Source organism: Artibeus jamaicensis, unplaced genomic scaffold (genome assembly GCF_021234435.1).
Source record: "Artibeus jamaicensis isolate MK-2021 breed Jamaican fruit bat unplaced genomic scaffold, CSHL_Jam_final contig_1998, whole genome shotgun sequence".
Lineage (NCBI taxonomy): Eukaryota > Metazoa > Chordata > Mammalia > Chiroptera > Phyllostomidae > Artibeus > Artibeus jamaicensis.
This window is the reverse complement of record NW_026521407.1, coordinates 24,482,088-24,501,631: the sequence shown is the minus strand read 5'-3', so window position 1 is coordinate 24,501,631 and position 19,544 is coordinate 24,482,088. Positions and strand designations below refer to the sequence as shown.

The 19,544-nt window shown below is 38.9% G+C and overlaps 1 protein-coding gene across 8 annotated transcripts in view; it reads left to right on the top strand.

The window, feature by feature from the left end:
• The window catches only part of NF1 (neurofibromin 1), a 234,233-nt gene that overhangs the window by 205,236 nt on the left and 9,453 nt on the right, over positions 1–19,544 (top strand). For 7 of the 8 annotated variants that reach the window (XM_053655762.1, XM_053655756.1, XM_053655754.1 and 4 more), the window contains 10 exons: positions 1,594–1,720; positions 3,369–3,500; positions 4,693–4,828; positions 6,575–6,732; positions 9,008–9,130; positions 9,507–9,637; positions 9,816–9,916; positions 10,967–11,109; positions 11,435–11,481; positions 12,683–12,899. In XM_053655762.1, the coding sequence (XP_053511737.1) occupies positions 1,594–1,720; positions 3,369–3,500; positions 4,693–4,828; positions 6,575–6,732; positions 9,008–9,130; positions 9,507–9,637; positions 9,816–9,916; positions 10,967–11,109; positions 11,435–11,481; positions 12,683–12,899 (1,315 nt within the window). Of the gene's footprint in view, positions 1–1,593; positions 1,721–3,368; positions 3,501–4,692; positions 4,829–6,574; positions 6,733–9,007; positions 9,131–9,506; positions 9,638–9,815; positions 9,917–10,966; positions 11,110–11,434; positions 11,482–12,682; positions 12,900–15,767; positions 17,340–19,544 lie in introns of those variants that run through there. The other variant, XM_053655758.1, reaches the window with a different exon arrangement.

Sequence of the window (19,544 nt, the reverse complement as noted above, 5' to 3'; positions counted from 1 at the left end):
CAGATGTGGTGTAGACCCTCAATAGCTGGAGCTCTAAGTGTAGAAACACAACTTTAGAGGTAGCGGGTACCTTCGGGATTATCAGTCAGTCCTCCATTGTACAAAACAGAGAAGGGCAAAGAAGTTAAGTAGCTTGTCCCTGTTGGTGCATCTGACGTGGGACTGTAGCCCCATCTCCTAATTCTCATTGACTTGTCCCTGTTGGTGCATCTGACGTGGGACTGTAGCCCCCGTCTCCTAATTCTCATTGTGCTCTTTTCTGGGGTGGTCTTAGGATAAGGGTGGGCAGTGATAGCTGGCTATCAGCTATTTGTATGTTAAGAATATTTGCAAATGAAGTGTTTGTCTCTTAGGAATATCTGCTCTGGCATTTTCATTGCCAGAACAGCCCAGTAGCAGGAGCTAACATTGACTCCAGGGCCCTAGGAGACTAGGAATCAGAGTTATTAATAAGCTTGTTAAAGGGTCACCAGGATGTAAGATGCATGAAGTATGAGGATAATGTATAACATGGTGCTTGGAGTTAATAACTGTAATATAATTGAAATTTTCTAAGAGAGTAAAACTTAAATGTTCTCACCAAAAATGGGGGGGGTGTGGTGGTGAATATGTGAGTTGATGTGTATGTTCAGTGCTGCTCTAAACATCTCCCTACATATATTATTCCTGCTTTCATGTCTTTAAGATGGAAGTCTAGACAGATAGGAGCATGACTCTAAACACCTTTGGTTATTTGTTTTCAAAAATCTTTATGCGTAAGGAAATCAGTGGGGTTCTTTTAAAAAAAAAGCAAATTCCTGGGGCTTTAACCACCTCTCGTGATTGAGAGATGGGACCCAGTATTTTCCACCTTTAAACAAGCATCTTCAGTGACTTTAAAGCAGATATTTCTGGAACCACACTTTAGGAAACACTATTAAAATCTTAATTATCCTGGGAACATTGCATAACATTTTGGAGTTTCAATTTCCTCATTTTCCCACGCTAGAATGTAAAGTCCACCAGCGTGAGTACTTTTTAGCTGTTTATTATCTGCAAAACCTGGAACTCTGCCTGGCACATCGAAACCACACAATAATAAGTCTTTGATAAATAAAAGAATGAATAATGCGTAAGTCTATAAAAGGGCACTGATAACCTTACTACATAGGATTGCTTTAAGGTTTCAATATAATAATGCATCTGATATTATTGAATACTGTAGCCACTCAATAAATATGAACTCTTTTCATTCCCATGGATTTTTTGTCACCATGTACACAGAATACCAGGTACACAAAAAGACCTCACAGTGGTGGTCTTGTTGAAACAAAAATAATTACAATTTTTAAAAAGTCACCAGGATATAAATTGACAGTCAATTTATTTTGTACTTTGTCTTTCATCGTCTTATCATGTATATGATCACCTGTCTTGCACTAATTAATTTGTAGTACCTTGAATGTTCTTCGGTGGTTTACAGTAGTCCTCTGAAATGATTTCTCTCAACTTGAAAGGATTACTCATCTTGTCATAGCTGTTGAAGCAGTAAGGGACCCTTTAAGGAAGGTCCCTGTGTAAACCCGTTGGCTTTCTCATGCCTGTCTTTAACAGAGCCCGGAGGAGGTGTTTATGGCAATTCGAAACCCTCTGGAATGGCACTGCAAGCAAATGGATCATTTTGTTGGACTCAATTTCAACTCGAACTTCAACTTTGCCCTGGTTGGGCACCTCTTAAAAGGTAGAGGGCTTGTGTCAGAATATTTTTATGAAATGGTATCAAGAATCCAGAAGTACTTAAAATAATTGCTTGAAATAAATTGAAACAATTTGGCTCATGTATTTACTGTAAAAGCAAATTTTATCTGCTTTATTGAATTATGTTTTATTTAATATATATTTTAATAGAGCCTAATTTCCACATCAAATATCAGATTTCCTTTAAAATGCAAGAGTTGGTTTTATAAAATTTCTAAGTGCTAAACTTTCTTATAGCTATATATTAGTTAATACTAATATATCTTTTTGATTATCAAAATAAGGCAGACTGCAAATAAATATTATTGGAGTAACATGTTAGAAAATGTTATCTTAGTGATTTGGTCACAGATTTTCTTCAACTTGTTTCTTATTTATTGTTAATCAGTCTCATTATTGCATCACCTTTTTGGTACTCCCAACTCCCCCCTCCTAATTTCTGTCTTGGCTGTAGATGTGATCTCTAGCTGTTCCTCAGAGCCAGCTCATTTGCCCCCTGATCTGGCTTATTGACACAGGACAGTCATGGCCAGATAGGGCAGTTAGCAGGAGCAGCTTGCAGTGGTGAGTGAGAGGCAACAGCAGTGAAAGGAAAGGCCTGGAATAAGAAGCTGGCACGGACCAGCGTCTTAAGCAGCCTTGGATTTGGTCACAATAGAAAGTCAAGGTAGAACTTGAGTTCGTAGTTTTATATCAATTTAAGTGATTTTAGGCTTGATGGAAGGATCATGGAGGTCCCCTCACTTTTGACTTGGTATAATACATAAACCCACCACTGTGAATGTGTATACAGGGTAGGGCAGAAGTAGGTTTGTAGTTGTGAGTACTCGAAACAGTGTATTCTTGTACCATTATAGATTGATTACTGTATTGTTTTCCATATAAACAACTGTGAACCTACTTTTGCCCCACCCTGCATTCAGTTTCACCACTGCAAACAATATTGACAGTTAAAATCTTTAAACTGAATAGGGGTTGCTCAGAAGATACTACATTTACCACAGGGTACCAAGAAGAGGAACTGCAGTGGGGCTGGTAAAGTGCTTGCTTACTCTGAATTTCCAAAAGAATACCAGGTATTTTCAGTGTACAAACCCCTATTTAAAAATGGAGCAGTGTTAGTGATTAAATGCTGTCTGGAAATCGGACTTTACCCTTTATCAACCCTGTTTGCTGGGCTCTGAAAACATACACTTTCTATGTCATTGGAGTTTTTTCTTTAAGTTAAAAAAATTTTTTTAATCAATAGAATCCTATTTTTTTAAGCTATCTTAAAGTGAGCTTCATAGATTTTTTTTTTTAAATCTCTGCTTCAGGGAATGGAATATCTAAAACACCATCTCCCCATTTCCTAATTTCATCTCCAAAACACCATTTCCTAATTTTCATCTCCCCGGGGTACCTTAGAGTTCCAAGAAATACTATTCTATTCTACATGACTTGGTATTTAATCCTGTGTATGATTAACTAACTACTCACGGATGTATGTTTTGCCTTCCCAAATGGCTGTTCTTGAAAGGCAGGAGTTAACCCTTCTGCCTCCTTTTCTTGCAGGATTTCTAGTCACCGAGTACGAACTCAGAAAATACTGTTGGAAGAGTAAAGTAACTTGTTGTTTTTATTTTTTGTAGGGTACAGACATCCTTCACCTGCCATTGTTGCAAGAACAGTCAGAATTTTGCATACGCTACTAACTCTGGTTAACAAACATAGAAATTGTGACAAATTTGAGGTGAATACACAGAGCGTGGCTTATTTAGCAGGTAAAAACACAAAATAGACCAAGTTAATCTTACCACATCTCTATATAAGGACCTACAAACACCTATAGGAACTTTAGCCAGTTGCTTAGCAAGGTGAAAAATTCACGGTCCAGTCCTATGGTGGTGATTAAATTTTGAAAGTTTTAGCCCTGGCCTGGATGGTGCGGTTCAGTGGATTGATTGAGTGCTGGCTTTCGAACCAAAAGATCACTGGTTCAATTCCCAGTCAGAGTACATGGTTGGGTTGTAGGCCTGGTCTCCAGCTGGGGGCGTGTGAGAGGCAACTGATCGATCTTTCTCTCCCTATCTGTCTCCCTCTCTTCCCCCTCTCTAAAAATAAGTGAATAAAGTCTTTTAAAAATTATTTAAAATTTGGAAAGTTTTGCCAAAACATTTTTCTTTATAAAAGAATTTGCATATTCCCTTTGTCACTTTTGATTCAAGACATTATTTGGCCCCTATTAGCTGTCATAAAATCTGAATTCTTTGGCCCAGCGCCCTGGGCCCTTAAGCAGCCCTCCTGATTCTGTCTTTTTCTCTAAATTTAACAGGCCTCTTTTTTTTAGTACCTCTCCAAATGGAGAGGCTATTTTAAGGTAATATATTTGCCATTTCCTAGAAGTTCCTTTCTTCCTCTTTAATAAGCTTTCCTGATTCCATTTGTTATTTACCTACGAACTTTGCTTATCCCCACCATTCCATTAAACCTTCCTCCTTTGCTCTTCCCTGATTTTTCTACCCAGAAATACTTCACACTTACGCATAATACAGTTCTTGGACAAAGTCATTTGATGGAAAGGGATGGTTCCCAACTTAGCAGACTTCAGTTTGTGGCAGCTTTTTTGTTTGAACCATTTGACCTTGGGCAAATCATTTAACATCTCAGTATTTTTCCTTATCTAAGAAATGGACCTCATAGTACCTGTTCTGCCTACTTTTTGTGTTGCGATCAAATGTACATCAGAAGACTCGAAATATAGATGCGTATGAAGTTTCTTTGTATATTTCATGTTTGTGCACAGCCAGTCATTTAACTCATTCTCTAAGTCTATCCTTGGTGTTTTGTGTCCTGAGACCTCATACTCCCTCAGATGAACAGCTGTTACCCTTTTCAGGGAGTTGTAAGAAGTGTGTCCTATTTTAAGTCAACTGATATGTTAACATTTCTAATCTGCCTTCTTTCTCCTCTTAGCTTTACTCACAGTGTCCGAGGAGGTTCGAAGTCGCTGTAGCCTAAAACATAGAAAGTCTCTTCTTCTTACTGATATTTCAGTGGAAAATGTTCCTATGGATACATATCCCATTCATCATGGTGACCCTAGCTATAGGTAAGTGGACTTCTCCACAGTCACATAATTATAATCAGGTTTCAGTTTAATATGCTAGTGGAGGTATGCAGCAGAAAAATCCAGAAGGGAATATAGAGATCATCCAGGAAGAGTGTGTAAATCAAAACCGATTTTTTAAATGTACAGTATTTTATGTGGGTTAGTAGGAGAATTCTCCTTCTAATCTCATGTTAACATTAGTTTCCTCCTTTTAAGCACAAACCAGTTGAATAATGAAAAGAGATGATCTTAAAAGTATTAGGTGACAGGAAAGGGCCTAGGAAAAAACTATCATGAAATATAACAACATTATGTGCTTAATGATAAACTAAGCTATATAGATTTGTAAAACAAGTATGTATGGCAACACATTTGTTATATTTACTTATATCACATTAAAGTTATTTACAAATTTTTATCACAGAATTAGATGATAATGTAATAAAATTATGTCTACTGGTATGTATGGTTTTAAGGTAGTATATTTTTTTCTTTGTACCAGAGAAATTACATGAAAATGTTATCATGTGGGGATTTTTCTATATTTTCAACTAAACAAAAGTATCTAACTTTTAAGTAGTGTTGAACATAGGAAAGTAATGTGATATTTGTAGATCTTATGTCATTCAACTTATCACTATCCCACTTTTTGACTAAAAGCCCCTTATAATTTCCAATTAAAATTTTAACAGGTGTGCAACAGTTTTCCAGGCATACTTGGTTTTTGATAGTCTTTTTTAAAAAATTGATTTGAGAGAAAGAAACATCAGTTGTTTGTTCCAGTTATTTATGCATTCATTGGTTGATTCTTCTATGTGCCCTGACCAGGGATCAAATCCATAACTTTGGCCTATCAGAATGACGTTCTAACCAACTGAGCTACCTGGCCAGGGCCTCAGAGGTTTTATTCTTCAGTCATTCCTATGAGATAATGTCCTTTTATTTTGGAAAGGGGAAAAGTGAGTTTATGTGTGATCTCCTGTCAAAGTATAAATTTAGGTTGATTTTCTTGCTTTTTGAACTAAGAATACAGCCATCTATTTAGACTTGATTTTCCCTGACCTAAAAATTAATGTAGTACAGCCCTGGCTGGTGTAGCTCAGTGGATTGAGCGTGGGCCTACGAACTAAGGGATTGTGGTTCGATTCCCAATCAGGGCTCATGCCTGGGTTGCAAGCCAGTTCTCAGAAGGGGACACATGAGAGGCAACCATACATTGATATTTCTCTCCCTCTCTCCTTCCCTTCCCCTCTAAAGATAAATGAATAAAATCTTTTTAAAAAATCAATGTAGTACAATTTTATTAAGCATTTAGTGAGTACCTACTATGTATAAGATACCATGGCAAAAAAGTGGATACTTTCTGAAGATACCTTGAGTTTGTACCTTAAAGCCCTTTAATTCACGATTTTATTTATTTTATTTTTTTAAAGATTTTATTCATTTATTTTTAGAGGGGAAGGGAAGGAGAGAAGGAGAGAAACATCAATGTGTGGTTGCTTTTTTGGTGCAGCCCCCCTGCTGGGAACTGGCCTGCAACCCAGGCATGTGCCCTGACTGGGAATCAAACCACGATCATCTACTTCGCAGGCCTGCGCTCAATCCACTGAGCTATACCAGCCAGGGCTAATTCACGATTTTAAAATTAAGTGATGACTGTCACGGGACAGCCAGTTGGGAGGGGCAGCCAGTGGTTGTGTTCCTCACTGTGTTGATGAATTCTTCTCAATTGCTTGAATCTTCCAGGACACTGAAGGAGAATCAACCGTGGTCCTCTCCCAAAGGTTCTGAAGGGTACCTTGCAGCCACATATCCAGCTGTGGGTCAGACCAGTCCCCGAGCCAGGAAGTCCATGAGCTTGGACATGGGGCAGCCTTCTCAGGCCAATACGAAGAAGTTGCTTGGTTAGTGTCTCTAAATTATGTAGAGTTTTTTCAGAACTATTTTTTAAGTGCTCAGATACTTTTACTCTTGGAGAATTATTTGGAGCTGTTCAAAATTATCAAAATTTCCTGGTTTTGATGTAGCAAAATTTTTGATGCCACTTATGAGAGTTTGATAGATCAGTTAAGCCATATCAGTTAAGATACAGGAGTGAGAATGAGATCTTAAAAGTTTTCTTTCTGATTCCTAGACTAAATTCTTTAGCTGTCCTTGTTCTGTTCTGCCCTGGTCAGGCAGCAGGGAAGTGGGCGTAAGAGAGACATTAGCTGCTCACAAGAAGGGGAGAGTCTGGCTGCACTCACACGCGGGGCTTTTAACAATTCAGTTCCTAAACTTGTCATCTGAGAACAGAATACATCAATGTGGCATGAAGCTATAATAATACTTGTTTGCCGTCCTTTCTTAAAAAGACAAAAAGGTGAGATTTTCAGTTACTGTGTTTTTTACTTACTGTAAGAAGATAAAGTTCTCGACCGTTGAGATTGCTCACTCACACCCACATTTGTCAATGAGAAGTACATCTAACATCTAACATGCAGTGAGCGCCTTTCCCTTTTCAGCAGCCAAAGTAAATAATGAAAGAGCTCACAGATTCCACCTCCCCGCAGAGGAAATGCAGAGGGGCTCTTGCACAACTTTGGCTAAAGTTTCCGATATTACTGAAATACATCAGGATCCATATTTCGGTACCAACACTAAGGGTGTCTCTGTGGGTTTCAGTTATCCATGCAAGTATATTTTTAAGTATCTTTAGGTATTGGCAGAAATCTATGTCCTTAAGGAAATCAGTGAACAAATGAAGTGTGAAATAACCTGCCAGTAAACCACAAAACAAATTCTTTTACACCAGACCATAAATAATCTTCTGGGAGTTTCCTAGTTTTGAGTTACTTGGTTTTGTAATTCTTGAATTTCATGCCAAGGACATTGTAAATGAAAACTGATTTCGGAGAAAATGCAATATTGATTCCACTCAACCCACACGCTCAGTGAAAAAGTTACGGCCTCTGCTCTGAAGAGCTCGTGGTTTGGTGGCTGAGACTTACAATCAGCCGATAACAGCATCCCCAGGGACCATGAAAGTAATAGGTCTCAATGAGGGGAACCTGAAGAACTGGGGCAATTAGGAAAAGCTGTAGAAGGGAAGTAACGTTTGAACTGGGTCTTGAAGATTTTAATACATTCTTGCCAGGTAGACAGAAGACAAGAAAGGAAGGCATTCAAGAAAAGAGGAATAGTATGAATAAAGAAAAGTCAGAAAAAACAATTGGGCAGAAAATGAGGCTAGAGGATTGTAACTAAATCGTGAGAGACTATATGCCATGTTAAGAGATTTAGCCTAAATCAGCAGGGATCTTTAAGTAGGGCAAAGGACATTGCCAAATTTATTTTTTAGGAAAGTTTTTTGGCTTCAGTATGGAGAAATAGGGAGAGATTTTTGGCAAGGAGGCCATTTCAGTTCAGAGGTTGATACAGCAGTGCAAACAAAAGGACAGTGCAGGCCTGCGGCTAAGGCAGAGCAGTGGGGGAATGGCAAAGAGGGACCGGGTTTGGGATGGATTTCTGGAGTGGAATGGGCAGGACTGGGTGCAGCTTCCGAGTACAGTAATCCAGTTCCAGTACTTCTGCATTTTATAAGAGAAAGCTAGTTAACATTAGTGTAATGCATGATTGGAGAAACTCAAAGGCAAGTGGGCGGTGGTACTATTTACTATATTTGAAGCATCTTGCAGGGTATCCATTATTTAATACTTTTGGGCATGCAGATTTCTTTTCAAACTTTCAGAATTAAAATCAAACTTTGAACTTGCCTACTTTTGGAAGTTCTTTACATACTAATATCTAATTCTTGGCACTAGCAGTATTAAATTTAAAAAAGGCTGTTCAGGCATAGCTTTGCTGACAAACAGTACGTGCCTCCTATTTATTTCCTACCCAATACAGTACTGTTGCGGCGTTCCGTGTACCTCCAGTGCAGTGAATGTGATCTCAGGGTGATCTGGACCAGTCAGGTACATCATGTCCTGAAACAGAAAGTGAAGGGCCGAATTCCTTGAGGATATGGAGAATAAAGGAACACAACCCTGCCTCAGGGATATGGATGAGGATGAGCTTTCTTTGGGTCCTTAAGTGAAAACTTAAACACTCTGTGTCTAAACATTTTCTTTTTAGTATATTCCTAACCACAGACAATGTGGTTAATGAACTTCCATATTCTGTAACTTTTGTTTATAGGAACAAGGAAGAGTTTTGATCACTTGATATCAGACACGAAGGCTCCTAAAAGGCAAGAAATGGAATCAGGGATCACAACACCCCCCAAGATGAGGAGAGTAGCAGAAACTGATTATGAAATGGGTGAGAAACAAAGTTAATCATTAATCGAGATAATTTCAAATAAAGTGGAAGAGTACATTAAAGCCATGTTTGCTTTCTAGCTGTTTCTTAGAGTCTTTAGGATGAAATATAGAGATATTTATTCTTTTTTCAAAGATAAGCTATACAGTTCTTAAAAAGATCATTATCTTGCAATCAATGAAAAAAGTAATCATATATATGATATATAGCATTGTAAACAGTTAGTCAGAACTTTAGTATAGGTGAGTAGTAATTCTGCGTGATGTCAACTAAAAAGCTACTGAGTTTTAGAAGTGTAACATTCAAGTGCATTAGGTGAAGTGGTGTCTGGTGTGCATGATCGATGGTCGCAGCTGACCGTGCTAACTCCCCGCAGAGACTCGGAGGGTGTCCTCAGCACAGCAGCACCCGCACTTACGGAAAGTCTCGGTGTCGGAATCGAACGTTCTCTTGGATGAGGAGGTGCTCACCGATCCAAAGATCCAGGCACTTCTTCTTACTGTTCTGGTAAAATTTTTTCGATTTTTGAGGGTTTTTTCTTCCCCCAAGTTTTTGTTTCAATCTCCTCTTCGGAAGTCCTTACATATTAAAACGTGAAAGGAAGGCTGTCTTCTGCTTCTCAAAACAAATAACAGTTCAGCCACAAAATGAAATGTTTTCTGTTGACCTTTTCTCATCTCGGCAGGCTACCCTGGTAAAATATACCACGGACGAGTTTGATCAACGAATTCTTTATGAATATTTAGCAGAAGCCAGTGTTGTTTTCCCCAAAGTTTTTCCTGTTGTGTAAGTATCTCCGTTCGTGTCTAATTTTTGTGTCTGTCTTGAAGTCAGATGTTTTATAGAAGCTTAGAAAAAGCACCACCCAGTCGCGTTCACTGGTTGTGGAGAAGGGAACGTGAGACAGTGTGATGGTGATTTTAGCTTAGAGATGGTGGTTTAATGGGGGCCAAGACTAGTTTTGGCATAAGACACGTTAGGGAAAGCATTTTTTTAATCTGTTGACTTTCTTGAGTGGTTCATCATGATAAGCATTGTTCATTTTCTCACTTAGGAGCAAACCATCAAATTTCCATCTTTAAATCCGCGTGCCTGTTTTGGTTTCTTTTTTGTAGTGTTTTTGTATTTATCCACAGCTAAGTGAAAACAAAATTGACCTCTTTGGAAGATGAATTTTATTCTCTCTTAAAAGTGAAAATCTTATTAGTCTCAAAGTGTTCTCAGAGAATCTAGGGAAATTCTGTTCCTGATTTAGGTCTTCTATGTGGTATCATTATTTCTTTATTTTTGTTAAAACTCATTTAAAATTTTAAATAGTTGGCTCTTGGTTATTTTAATGGATGGTAGCCTGCTTAGAAATAGTAAATTTCCTCTTAAGTTTGAATTGGATCATATATTCTACCTCCTCCAAACTAATTTTGCTTGCCTTCATTTGATCTAATTCAACATTTATTAAGCACAAGTTAATATTTAAATTTAGTTGAACTTTCTGGGTACCTATCAACAGTCAGCAGAAAGAAATGACCCTAAAGCGTGCTGAGTGGCCGACAAAGCAGCCTTGTCTTGAGCAGACGGTCACCATCTCCGGGGGGTTAAGCCTGGTCATATGACAGTACGAGTTGGTGCTTTTACTGTATGTTCCCTGAAGACTAAAAATCACAATAGCATTAAAGCAGACGCACAAATTCACTGTAGAAAATTTGGAAAAGTCCGAACAAGTAAAACGCACTCCTCTTCACCTTTATCGCATGGTCCTAGGGAATATATATGTTCTTCTGTGTATAGTTTCATTTCATTTTTCTTTAAAATGTTCCTTTGCTGATTTTTATGTTTTAGGCACAATTTGTTGGACTCTAAGATCAACACCTTATTGTCGTTGTGCCAAGATCCAAACTTATTAAATCCAATTCATGGAATTGTGCAGAGTGTGGTATACCATGAAGAGTCCCCACCACAGTACCAGACATCTTACCTGCAAAGTAAATAAACACTTCGGACGGAGGGTGGTCGACGCACTTGCTAACATGTGCGCCATTGCAGGCGCACTGACTAAACGGCTCTTTGTAAGGGGTCCTCTAGTTCATCTCTCTCCGTGTGCTCTTTTCTGACTGTTAATTTTATGGTCAGTAAATATCTGGTTGACAACTCTTTAAAATTAAAATATGGTTTTGTACTGGGTTGACGTTAAGTGAGTTCTGAAACTTTTTTCAGTGTGGGTGTGGTTTTCTGTATGGTTAGCTCTGTTAACAATGTTAAGATTAAAAGAGTCTCATGCTTATAAAAGTAACATTTGATTTGTTGCAGGTTTTGGATTTAATGGCTTGTGGCGGTTTGCAGGGCCCTTTTCAAAGGTAAGAAAAAAATTTTTTTTCTTGACAAAAGGAAAGTTTTTGTTCCCATCAGTGTGTCTGCTGTAAGAGCACACAATACACTAAACCCAGAATGATGATTCTGGGTTTACATCATTTTTATAGAAATTTCCACCACGTGATTCGAAGAGGCAGCACTAATATTTATGTTTCTGTATTAATTTTTATAGAAAACAACTCAGTTCAATTTATGCTGGACTTTCAGAAGGGAATGATAAACCTCTGTAAACTTTTCTGCCCTCTGTCCCTCATATATTGGATGAGCCTGATGCACACACTTAGTATCTTGTAATTAGGAAGGAGCATTACCTGTAGTTAAAATTTACATCATGAATCTCAATTTTTTAAAAAAATAACATAATGCAAAACAAAAAAACACAACTACCTCATGTAAGCATTTATCCTCCCAACTCATTGGATTAGATTTATTCTTTTCTGACTATATTCTCATTTGCTCCTGTTCAGTATGTTCTTCGATTGGCATTAGTAGTTATAATGCTAGATAATGTATATTTAATTACAAATCTCAAAATTAACTGAGGTTCCTTGAAGGCAGGAGGTCTGCTTCTCCCCCCGCCCACCCCAGCTCTCCCCTACCAGTTCCTAGGCAGTGTCGTAGATGCAAGGGTGCTAATCAATATGAATTAGAAACCTTGTTCTAATTTTAAGAATTGGAAGTTTAATTTATGTTATTTAGTTATCACTGACTATCACATGATATGTGAAGGTTGTCACTAAAAAATGGGCCTGAAGTCACGGAAGTAAGTGTATCATGCAGGAACTTTTGTAGTTCGATTGCGAGTAACCCTCTGAGCCCTTCTCAGTGAATCTCTCCATCGCAGCCAGAATGGTGGTGCTGGGCCCGTTTTCTCTGTTGGAAAGAGGACCGGCCGTCCTTCCTGGTCACTGCATTGTCTCAGAGTTAATCCGGCCTTTGTGCATGGCCTTCGCTAGTGGCAGGTTCTCCTAGAGACTGAATGTGTAAGACAAGTAGAATTCCCAGCTGTGGGCCCCATGGTAGTCTGTAATTTTACCCCACCCCCTTTTTAAATGATCTGTAAAACAAAGGAAGAGAAAATAGTAAATGCAGTCCAAAATGAAAATTGAATTAATCATTTTTGGCTTCAAAGGGGATTAAAAAAAAAAGAATGGAGCTAAAATAACTTCCTATTTTCCATTACAGCAAACACAAATCCCAGACTATGCTGAGCTTATTGTTAAGTTTCTTGATGCCTTGATTGACACGTATTTGCCTGGAATTGATGAAGAAACCAGTGAGGAGTCCCTCCTGACACCCACATCTCCTTATCCTCCTGCAGTGCAGAGCCAGCTTAGTATTACTGCTAACCTTAACCTTTCTAATTCCATGACCTCACTTGCAACTTCCCAGCATTCCCCAGGTCAGTAAATGTCATCTTTATATAAATCTGAACAATAATATTAATATACCAACATTAGGAATTCCCTTGTTATCAGTTTAAGCAGTTTTTGCTCCTTTTTGTCATGAGGTTTATTTTACATTTCTTCTTTTCCTTGTAGCTGACTGGAATTTTGTTATTTTATAAAGCTTTCTACTTTCAAACAGCTGTACATAAGACAGTGAAATGTTTAGAGTGTTCACATACATAGTGTTCAAGGTTAATAAGTTAAGAGTTTGGGCAGGAAGAGCAGCCCAAGGTTATTTGTTGTTTAGAATTATAATTCCCTTACTAGATGTACTAACCTTGCCCTAAGGGTGTCTGTGTTACTGATACGGCATACTGTATCCAAAAACACACAAAGTATAGTGGGACCCCTCTTCTCTGCTGCCAGTAACAACTCAGCCATCTAGAGACCACCCTGAAAATGTAGAGCAAAGAAACAACCAGACAAGAAAGCCATCTCAAGGAAATAACATCTTAAAGCCTGTGAGGAGGTTCCTTACTGTGAAGTTGCCCTTAGGTCCAAGTGGGAAAAGTATAACAATTCAACATGCAGCTAAGAAGTAGCTATACTGAGAAATAATAGCTAATAGCTCAGGGGGCTGAGGTAAACAAGATGGCAGAAATGGCTCACCTGCAGGCCCAGGCTCCTTCAGTGCCAGAGGGGGTGGTTTCGTGCAACTCCAGTCGGCCCTGGAGGTGCTGCTGCTTCTGGAACCAATGCCATTGTTTGTTACGATGACAGTGGGTAAGGAGGGAAAGCTTCTGTTATGGTCATATTTTCTATTCAGAAAGATACCTTTCTAAAATGTTTTCTTTAAGGTTTTGTGTTCAAAGTTCTATTTTTTGAAAAGTTTACTTACAAAGCACCTCATTCTTTAAGGAAAGTTACTATGCATAGTTCTTTTAAATGTTAACATGGATTTTCTTGTTAAAAGTCAAATGATGCATTATAACTATTTTGAGTTGTTCAAGATCCATAAACATTATAGAATCCTGGGGTTATTATAATCCTCCAGGATGTTATCAGTTTTGCATGAACATTTAAACATATATAAATCTGAAGCTTCTGAAGAACTTGGCAAATACCAGTTCATATTATAAACCATTATATTAAATAATGTATTTACCTATTAAGCTTTGGTCAGCAAAAGAAACAAATTAATTGATCCAGCATTTATTTATCAGTCTTCTCACTGTGTCTTGTCAGGCTGTACGCCAACACCTGCACTCCCAGCCCACCACTAGCAAGAAATAAAAGAATGCTGGCCGGCGTTCTCCCCCCATATCACTGTGTTCATTTGCCCTCTCTCACTTTCTCCCTAGGACAGTGTTTCACCGAGTGTGGTCCTCGATCAGCAGCAGCAGCATTTGGGTGCTGGTTAGAAACCCAACAGCTGGAGTCCCTGTGACTCTGTAGTTTCATTAGTGCCCCAGCGGCTCTTACACACACTAGGGTTTGAGAGCGCTGCCCTCAGATATGCCAGTGCTGTTGCTTTGGTAGTGGTGTTTCAGCTGCTAAAGGGAGGGCAAAACTTGAAATCGACTTTCTTCTAGATATTGCAGCTTCTGAGTTATTTCCCTCACCACTGCTCCCCAGCTTTAAAACCTCAGCATTTTGGAGCTGCGGGGACAGTAGGGGGTTATTTTGTTCTAGGCTCATGATGTGTGCGGTGGTGAGGTTTGGAAGAGCTAAATTAATTGCTTTCTCATACAGTTCTTATCTAGAACCAAGGCCAGCGTCCTCTCCACCACGTTCATGGCTTTCTGGAGGTCTGATGCGTGTATCATCTTCTTCCTGCCCATCCTGTCTTTTTTCTTTCGTTAGTCTGTTTATTGCTGTCTCATGACTTCTACCTACCCATGAAGTCCACCACTCCTTTTTCTCTGCAGAGCTGTTTTCTGGGTTATCTGTTGTTTATAATGATAACAATGAGAAAATTCATAGACTGCCTATATTGGTTCTCTTGTTTTTAAAGTTTGTTCATTTTGAGCAAACTTTTTGCCTCTTTGGCTACTAAAGTGGTGTTAAACCTGTCAGAATGATTAGTTAGGTTTTTATTTAACTCTTTTTTTCTGCCCAGATTATTTGCCAGGGGGATTTCTGCCCGTCTTTGCACACTAATGGAAACAATAAATAATCAGGCCGAGAACAAAGGCACCTGCACAGGCTCCCTGGTGGTGGATTAACTGCTCCTGTTCTATATTGATGGGGCATGAGCCATGTCATTTTCTTTTTTCTTTTTTTTTAATAGCCTCTTCTGCAGGCTCTTATTTAGAATTGTTTATAAAAATGGGAGCATAGCATGTATGGCTTTGGGTACATTCTAAACCAGCTGTTTCACCTCCAGTGGTTCTCCGAAGATGGCTGTTTGAACAGTCTGCTGCGCCCCAGCATTCGGCATTTCCAGTCTCTAAATTGTAAATTGTATGTCTTTGGTTTGCCAGGTTATTTTCCTACAGGTTTTTGGAGAAAAGGTGTATCTTTTCAATAGTGACTTTATTCTCCCACAAAACCCATTTTTATCTCTAAATTATGGGCTCATCATCTCCCTGAAATGATCCTGATTTATCTCTATCAAATCACTGTGTTTTTGTCATTTGCTCTCATGGAACACCTCTTACAAGAGTTAATACTTTGTTTGTAATTAGGTATACTGCTTTATATCTTTAGCTCCATGTAATCATATATCCTTATCTCCTCAATTTATGGAGCTGAATTTGCTGATACCAATGGGATAAAAGAAATAATTAATCTTAGCCAGATTTCTAACTCAGTCCAGCATTTCAACTTTGCTGTTTAGCTGTATAGAAACCAGAATATTTTTCTATTTCCACTCCCCTCAGCCAAGTCCCAGCAGAAATGTTTCAGAAAGCTCCGTGTGATTTATTATCACATTACTCAACACCACCCCATGCCCGGCCTACTGACTTGAAGCCGGTGAGTGCTCTGTTGCCCTGTGTGAAAAAGCTGAAGTTGCTGATCTGCACACAGCTCAGCTTTTTGCTGCAGACTTTCCATGTCAATGGAGGATTCCGCTCTCTAGATCTGTGGTGCTTAGCGGGATCAGCCACTAAGCTGTGTTTTCTTGTGGTTGCCAACATTGTCTGCTGTCACATCAGCTAGATAAGAAATTCACAAAATCCCACCCCAACCTCCCAAGCATTAACCCTAACTTACATTAAAATTTGGGTGGTAATTCATCAGTCACTAGCTTTTGAGGAAGTGATGGTCACTCACATAAAGCAGTTGTCTCTGAAAATGCATTCTTCTTGACAAATTATCATAGCCCTCTTGTCTCTCCCCTTACCACAAAGAGGACTGTTTTATAAATCCATATTTGAAAGTGCATAAATGACTGTCTCCCGACTCCCTCCCTAGTAGAAATTGCACTTGGCCTCAGTGGAGCTGGTGGACAGTACTCAGAGTTTAGTGCCTGTAAATTTGTGTTAAGTGTGGTCCTTTTAACTGAATGGACATAAAACTTGGCCTCTTCAGATTTTCCCAAATGCCTCTAAAAGAATCCTGAAAAGATGTAACATTTACTCTATGATACATTAAAATATTTCAAATTGGACATTGTGATCCATTGTTAGAACCACTGTAGCTGACCTGGATGGACACAAATTGAAGAGCCAAGGTTAGAACTAGAAAATAAACCTGATATACCTAAAAATGCTATAGATGGGACTTTTCTTTTGCTTAAGGCCAAGCCAGGAGTGGTTCTTTGAGGTGAGGAGCAGTAAAGCCTTTTCTAAAGCCACTGCAAGTACATTGTCCCTGCGTCTTTAACAGCAAGTGCACCAGAAACAAAAATCGAGGTGGGGCTGCGTGGGCTTAGCACTCATTCAAAAGAAAGTAAAGAGCTTTATTTCCAGTGTGAGGTTTAATTTATAATTTACCAAGTTGTCTTAATATTTTTCACACGGTAATTTAATTCGATAAGCATTTAAACACCTATTTTGTAGGTGTGTACTAGGCACCCTGGGATATCGAAAGATATACCAGGGTCACCAAAGATTTGACCGTTTTTCCTTTGGATCTCGGTATTGAATTTGGAGCTGAAGTTATTTCCGTCTGATCACAAAGTCTTGTTCGCACAGTTAGTTGATTTTTAAGTACAAGAACAATACCACAGTACTGTGTAGGAGATAACCAGATTCCAGATGTTTGTGCTGTGGACACTCATCGTCTACTGCACAGGAGGGACTCCGTCAGACCCAGGGAACAGGGGCAGCAGGACGTGACACTGCCCTCAGACAGGCAGCAGACTTTAGAGCAGTAGCAGCTGTGAAGTGCACACAGGTAACTATTTTGAGGTGTTTGGTGGTACTTGTATGTGGTATTATAAAGTGTTTTGATAGTTCAAAGGGGTATTTGGAAGGATCAGGTAATAATTATGGCAATAATTTTATAATATATTTTTACCTAAAAAAGGGAGGTGTGTAATTTTTAAAGCCTATAATCTATTTTAAATATTTTTACTAGAAAAAAATCTTTAATTTTTTTTTGATCAGCTTATTTTACTCGTAGTAAATGAACTTTTTTTTTTTTTTTTTTTTTTTTTTGAGAAAAGACTCATTGAATTGAGTTTTGTTTTAAATCACTTCTTTCTCTTTATTTTGGGGCTGTGTCCAGGCCTATCCATTATCTACTCCTTTTGCTTCTGTAGTGCAGGCCTCCCTCCTGGGTCCACTGGGAGTTACACACACTCCCAAGCCGGCAGCACTGACCGCCGTGTGCGCAGCAACAGCTCATCAGGACCGGTTCTCTGGACCGTCTCTGAGATGGGCCTGCAGACTTAGCTCTGAGTTAGCAACACTCCTGCCACGTTTCCCAAGGTTAAATGTCTCACTTGTAGAATAAACTTACTTTGAGACTGCTTACAACATTCTAGTCATTTCAGAGATCTTTAGGGAACTGCTTATGGTATCTGCAGACCTTTACTGGGTGTATCCTTGATTTATCTTTCTTCTTTTTCTTTGTTATTGCCCTATATGTAAGGGAGAAAAATAATTGTAAACTGAACAATTGCTTGATGTAATTTCTGCCAATTTTTTATTCTTGTTTTTCAGTTTAATTCTTGGTTTAAACTAAAATTCTTAATTGTAATAACTGGTGAAAACAGTTATCTATAAAATTATAAATTCTACCATTTATTTACAGAGCGTAACATTTAGGAAATTAATGGTCAAAGTTCAATAATTAAAACCAGATTCCTTTAGAAAACCAGGGAACATAATAATTATCTAGTATCTAATTGTATTTCACCGTTTTTAAAAATCTTATGGACATCACTCACTTTTGTTTTTTCTTCTATTCTGTGTCTGTGAAGCCTCTCTGCCTTGCTCTAAATCAGCAGTTTTCATGCAGCTGTTTCCTCATCAAGGTACTCTTTACTTTCATCATCTTTGCACGCAACACTGCTTTCCTTGCTCTCGTCTTGGGCACACAGCATGAGACTTCATTCAGCAGTATCCCTGAAAGCACAGTCTGGCTTAGCACCTGAGGAACTCAGAAGGCACTGCTCTAAGGTCTGGATGCTTAGTGACTCTGCAGGACCCTGTACCTTGTCTTTGGCAAGGAGACTGAGGATCGGGAGCTGCCCCACCTCCCTAAACACTGAAGGTGCAGTCCCAGCCCAGGACCTCACGGGCAGGTTAACAAGAAACCCTGGGGCGGGGGTTAACAGAGAAGGCAGGCAGTGTGATTGGAGGAAGGGTTTTCCCCAAATATAAAACTAACCCCAGTGCGTCCTTACAAATTGAAGCTGCCTATCCACTCTGTCACCCATGTTTTTTTGTTTTTTGTTTTGAAAAAGGAGTATAGTCCTTACTTAGCTCTAAGTACTAAGAGGGAAAAATGTCATACACTCACAATTGCTTTATAAAAGATGCCTTTTCTTCTTTTACTCTTTTATGATTATTATGTAGAAAGATCAGACCTCATAGAGAAGGAAGTGTTAGCAATTGATGTAAGTCCACTAATTTTTTCAATTATTATAGCTACTATTTTGTATTTCTAGCCCAAAATACAAATACTTCTAAATGTATATTTACCACGTGTCCATGAGTGTATTTACTAGAGCATAAGAAGCTATAGTTGCCTTTTCCTCTAAGAAGGTTTTTTATTAGTTTTTGTGCTTATTTACATTAGCTTCAGTAATTTTACAAATTCTAGTATAAAATTCAAGTTCTGTGTATTTGTTCCAAAACTCCTTTCAGTGCATCACTTGGTCTTTTTTATTTCAGGTGTTAGGGGGACCTTAATTTGTACAGTCATTATGTGATCTTTGTCCAGAGACTTCGCGTAGATTATCCGGTCCTTCCAAAGACCCTTTGAAGTGGGCCTGCCTTCTACACTGCAGCGGCCACTGGAAGAACCAGAGCCAGATAAGGGTTGTGTTTCAACCGAGACGCAAACCTGGGTCTTCTGACACGTCCACGTTCTCACACGTGTAGTTAAGACTTTCTGAGCAGGTCCGCCCATCGAACACGTGGTGAAGCAGGCGGTGCGGAGCCGTAACCTGCTGGCACTGCTGTGTGGGCGGTGGGGGTTCGGGTTTGCTCCGTACCTTCTCGCACGTTACCTAACCCATTTTCTGCAGCTTCTCAAGAACTGAA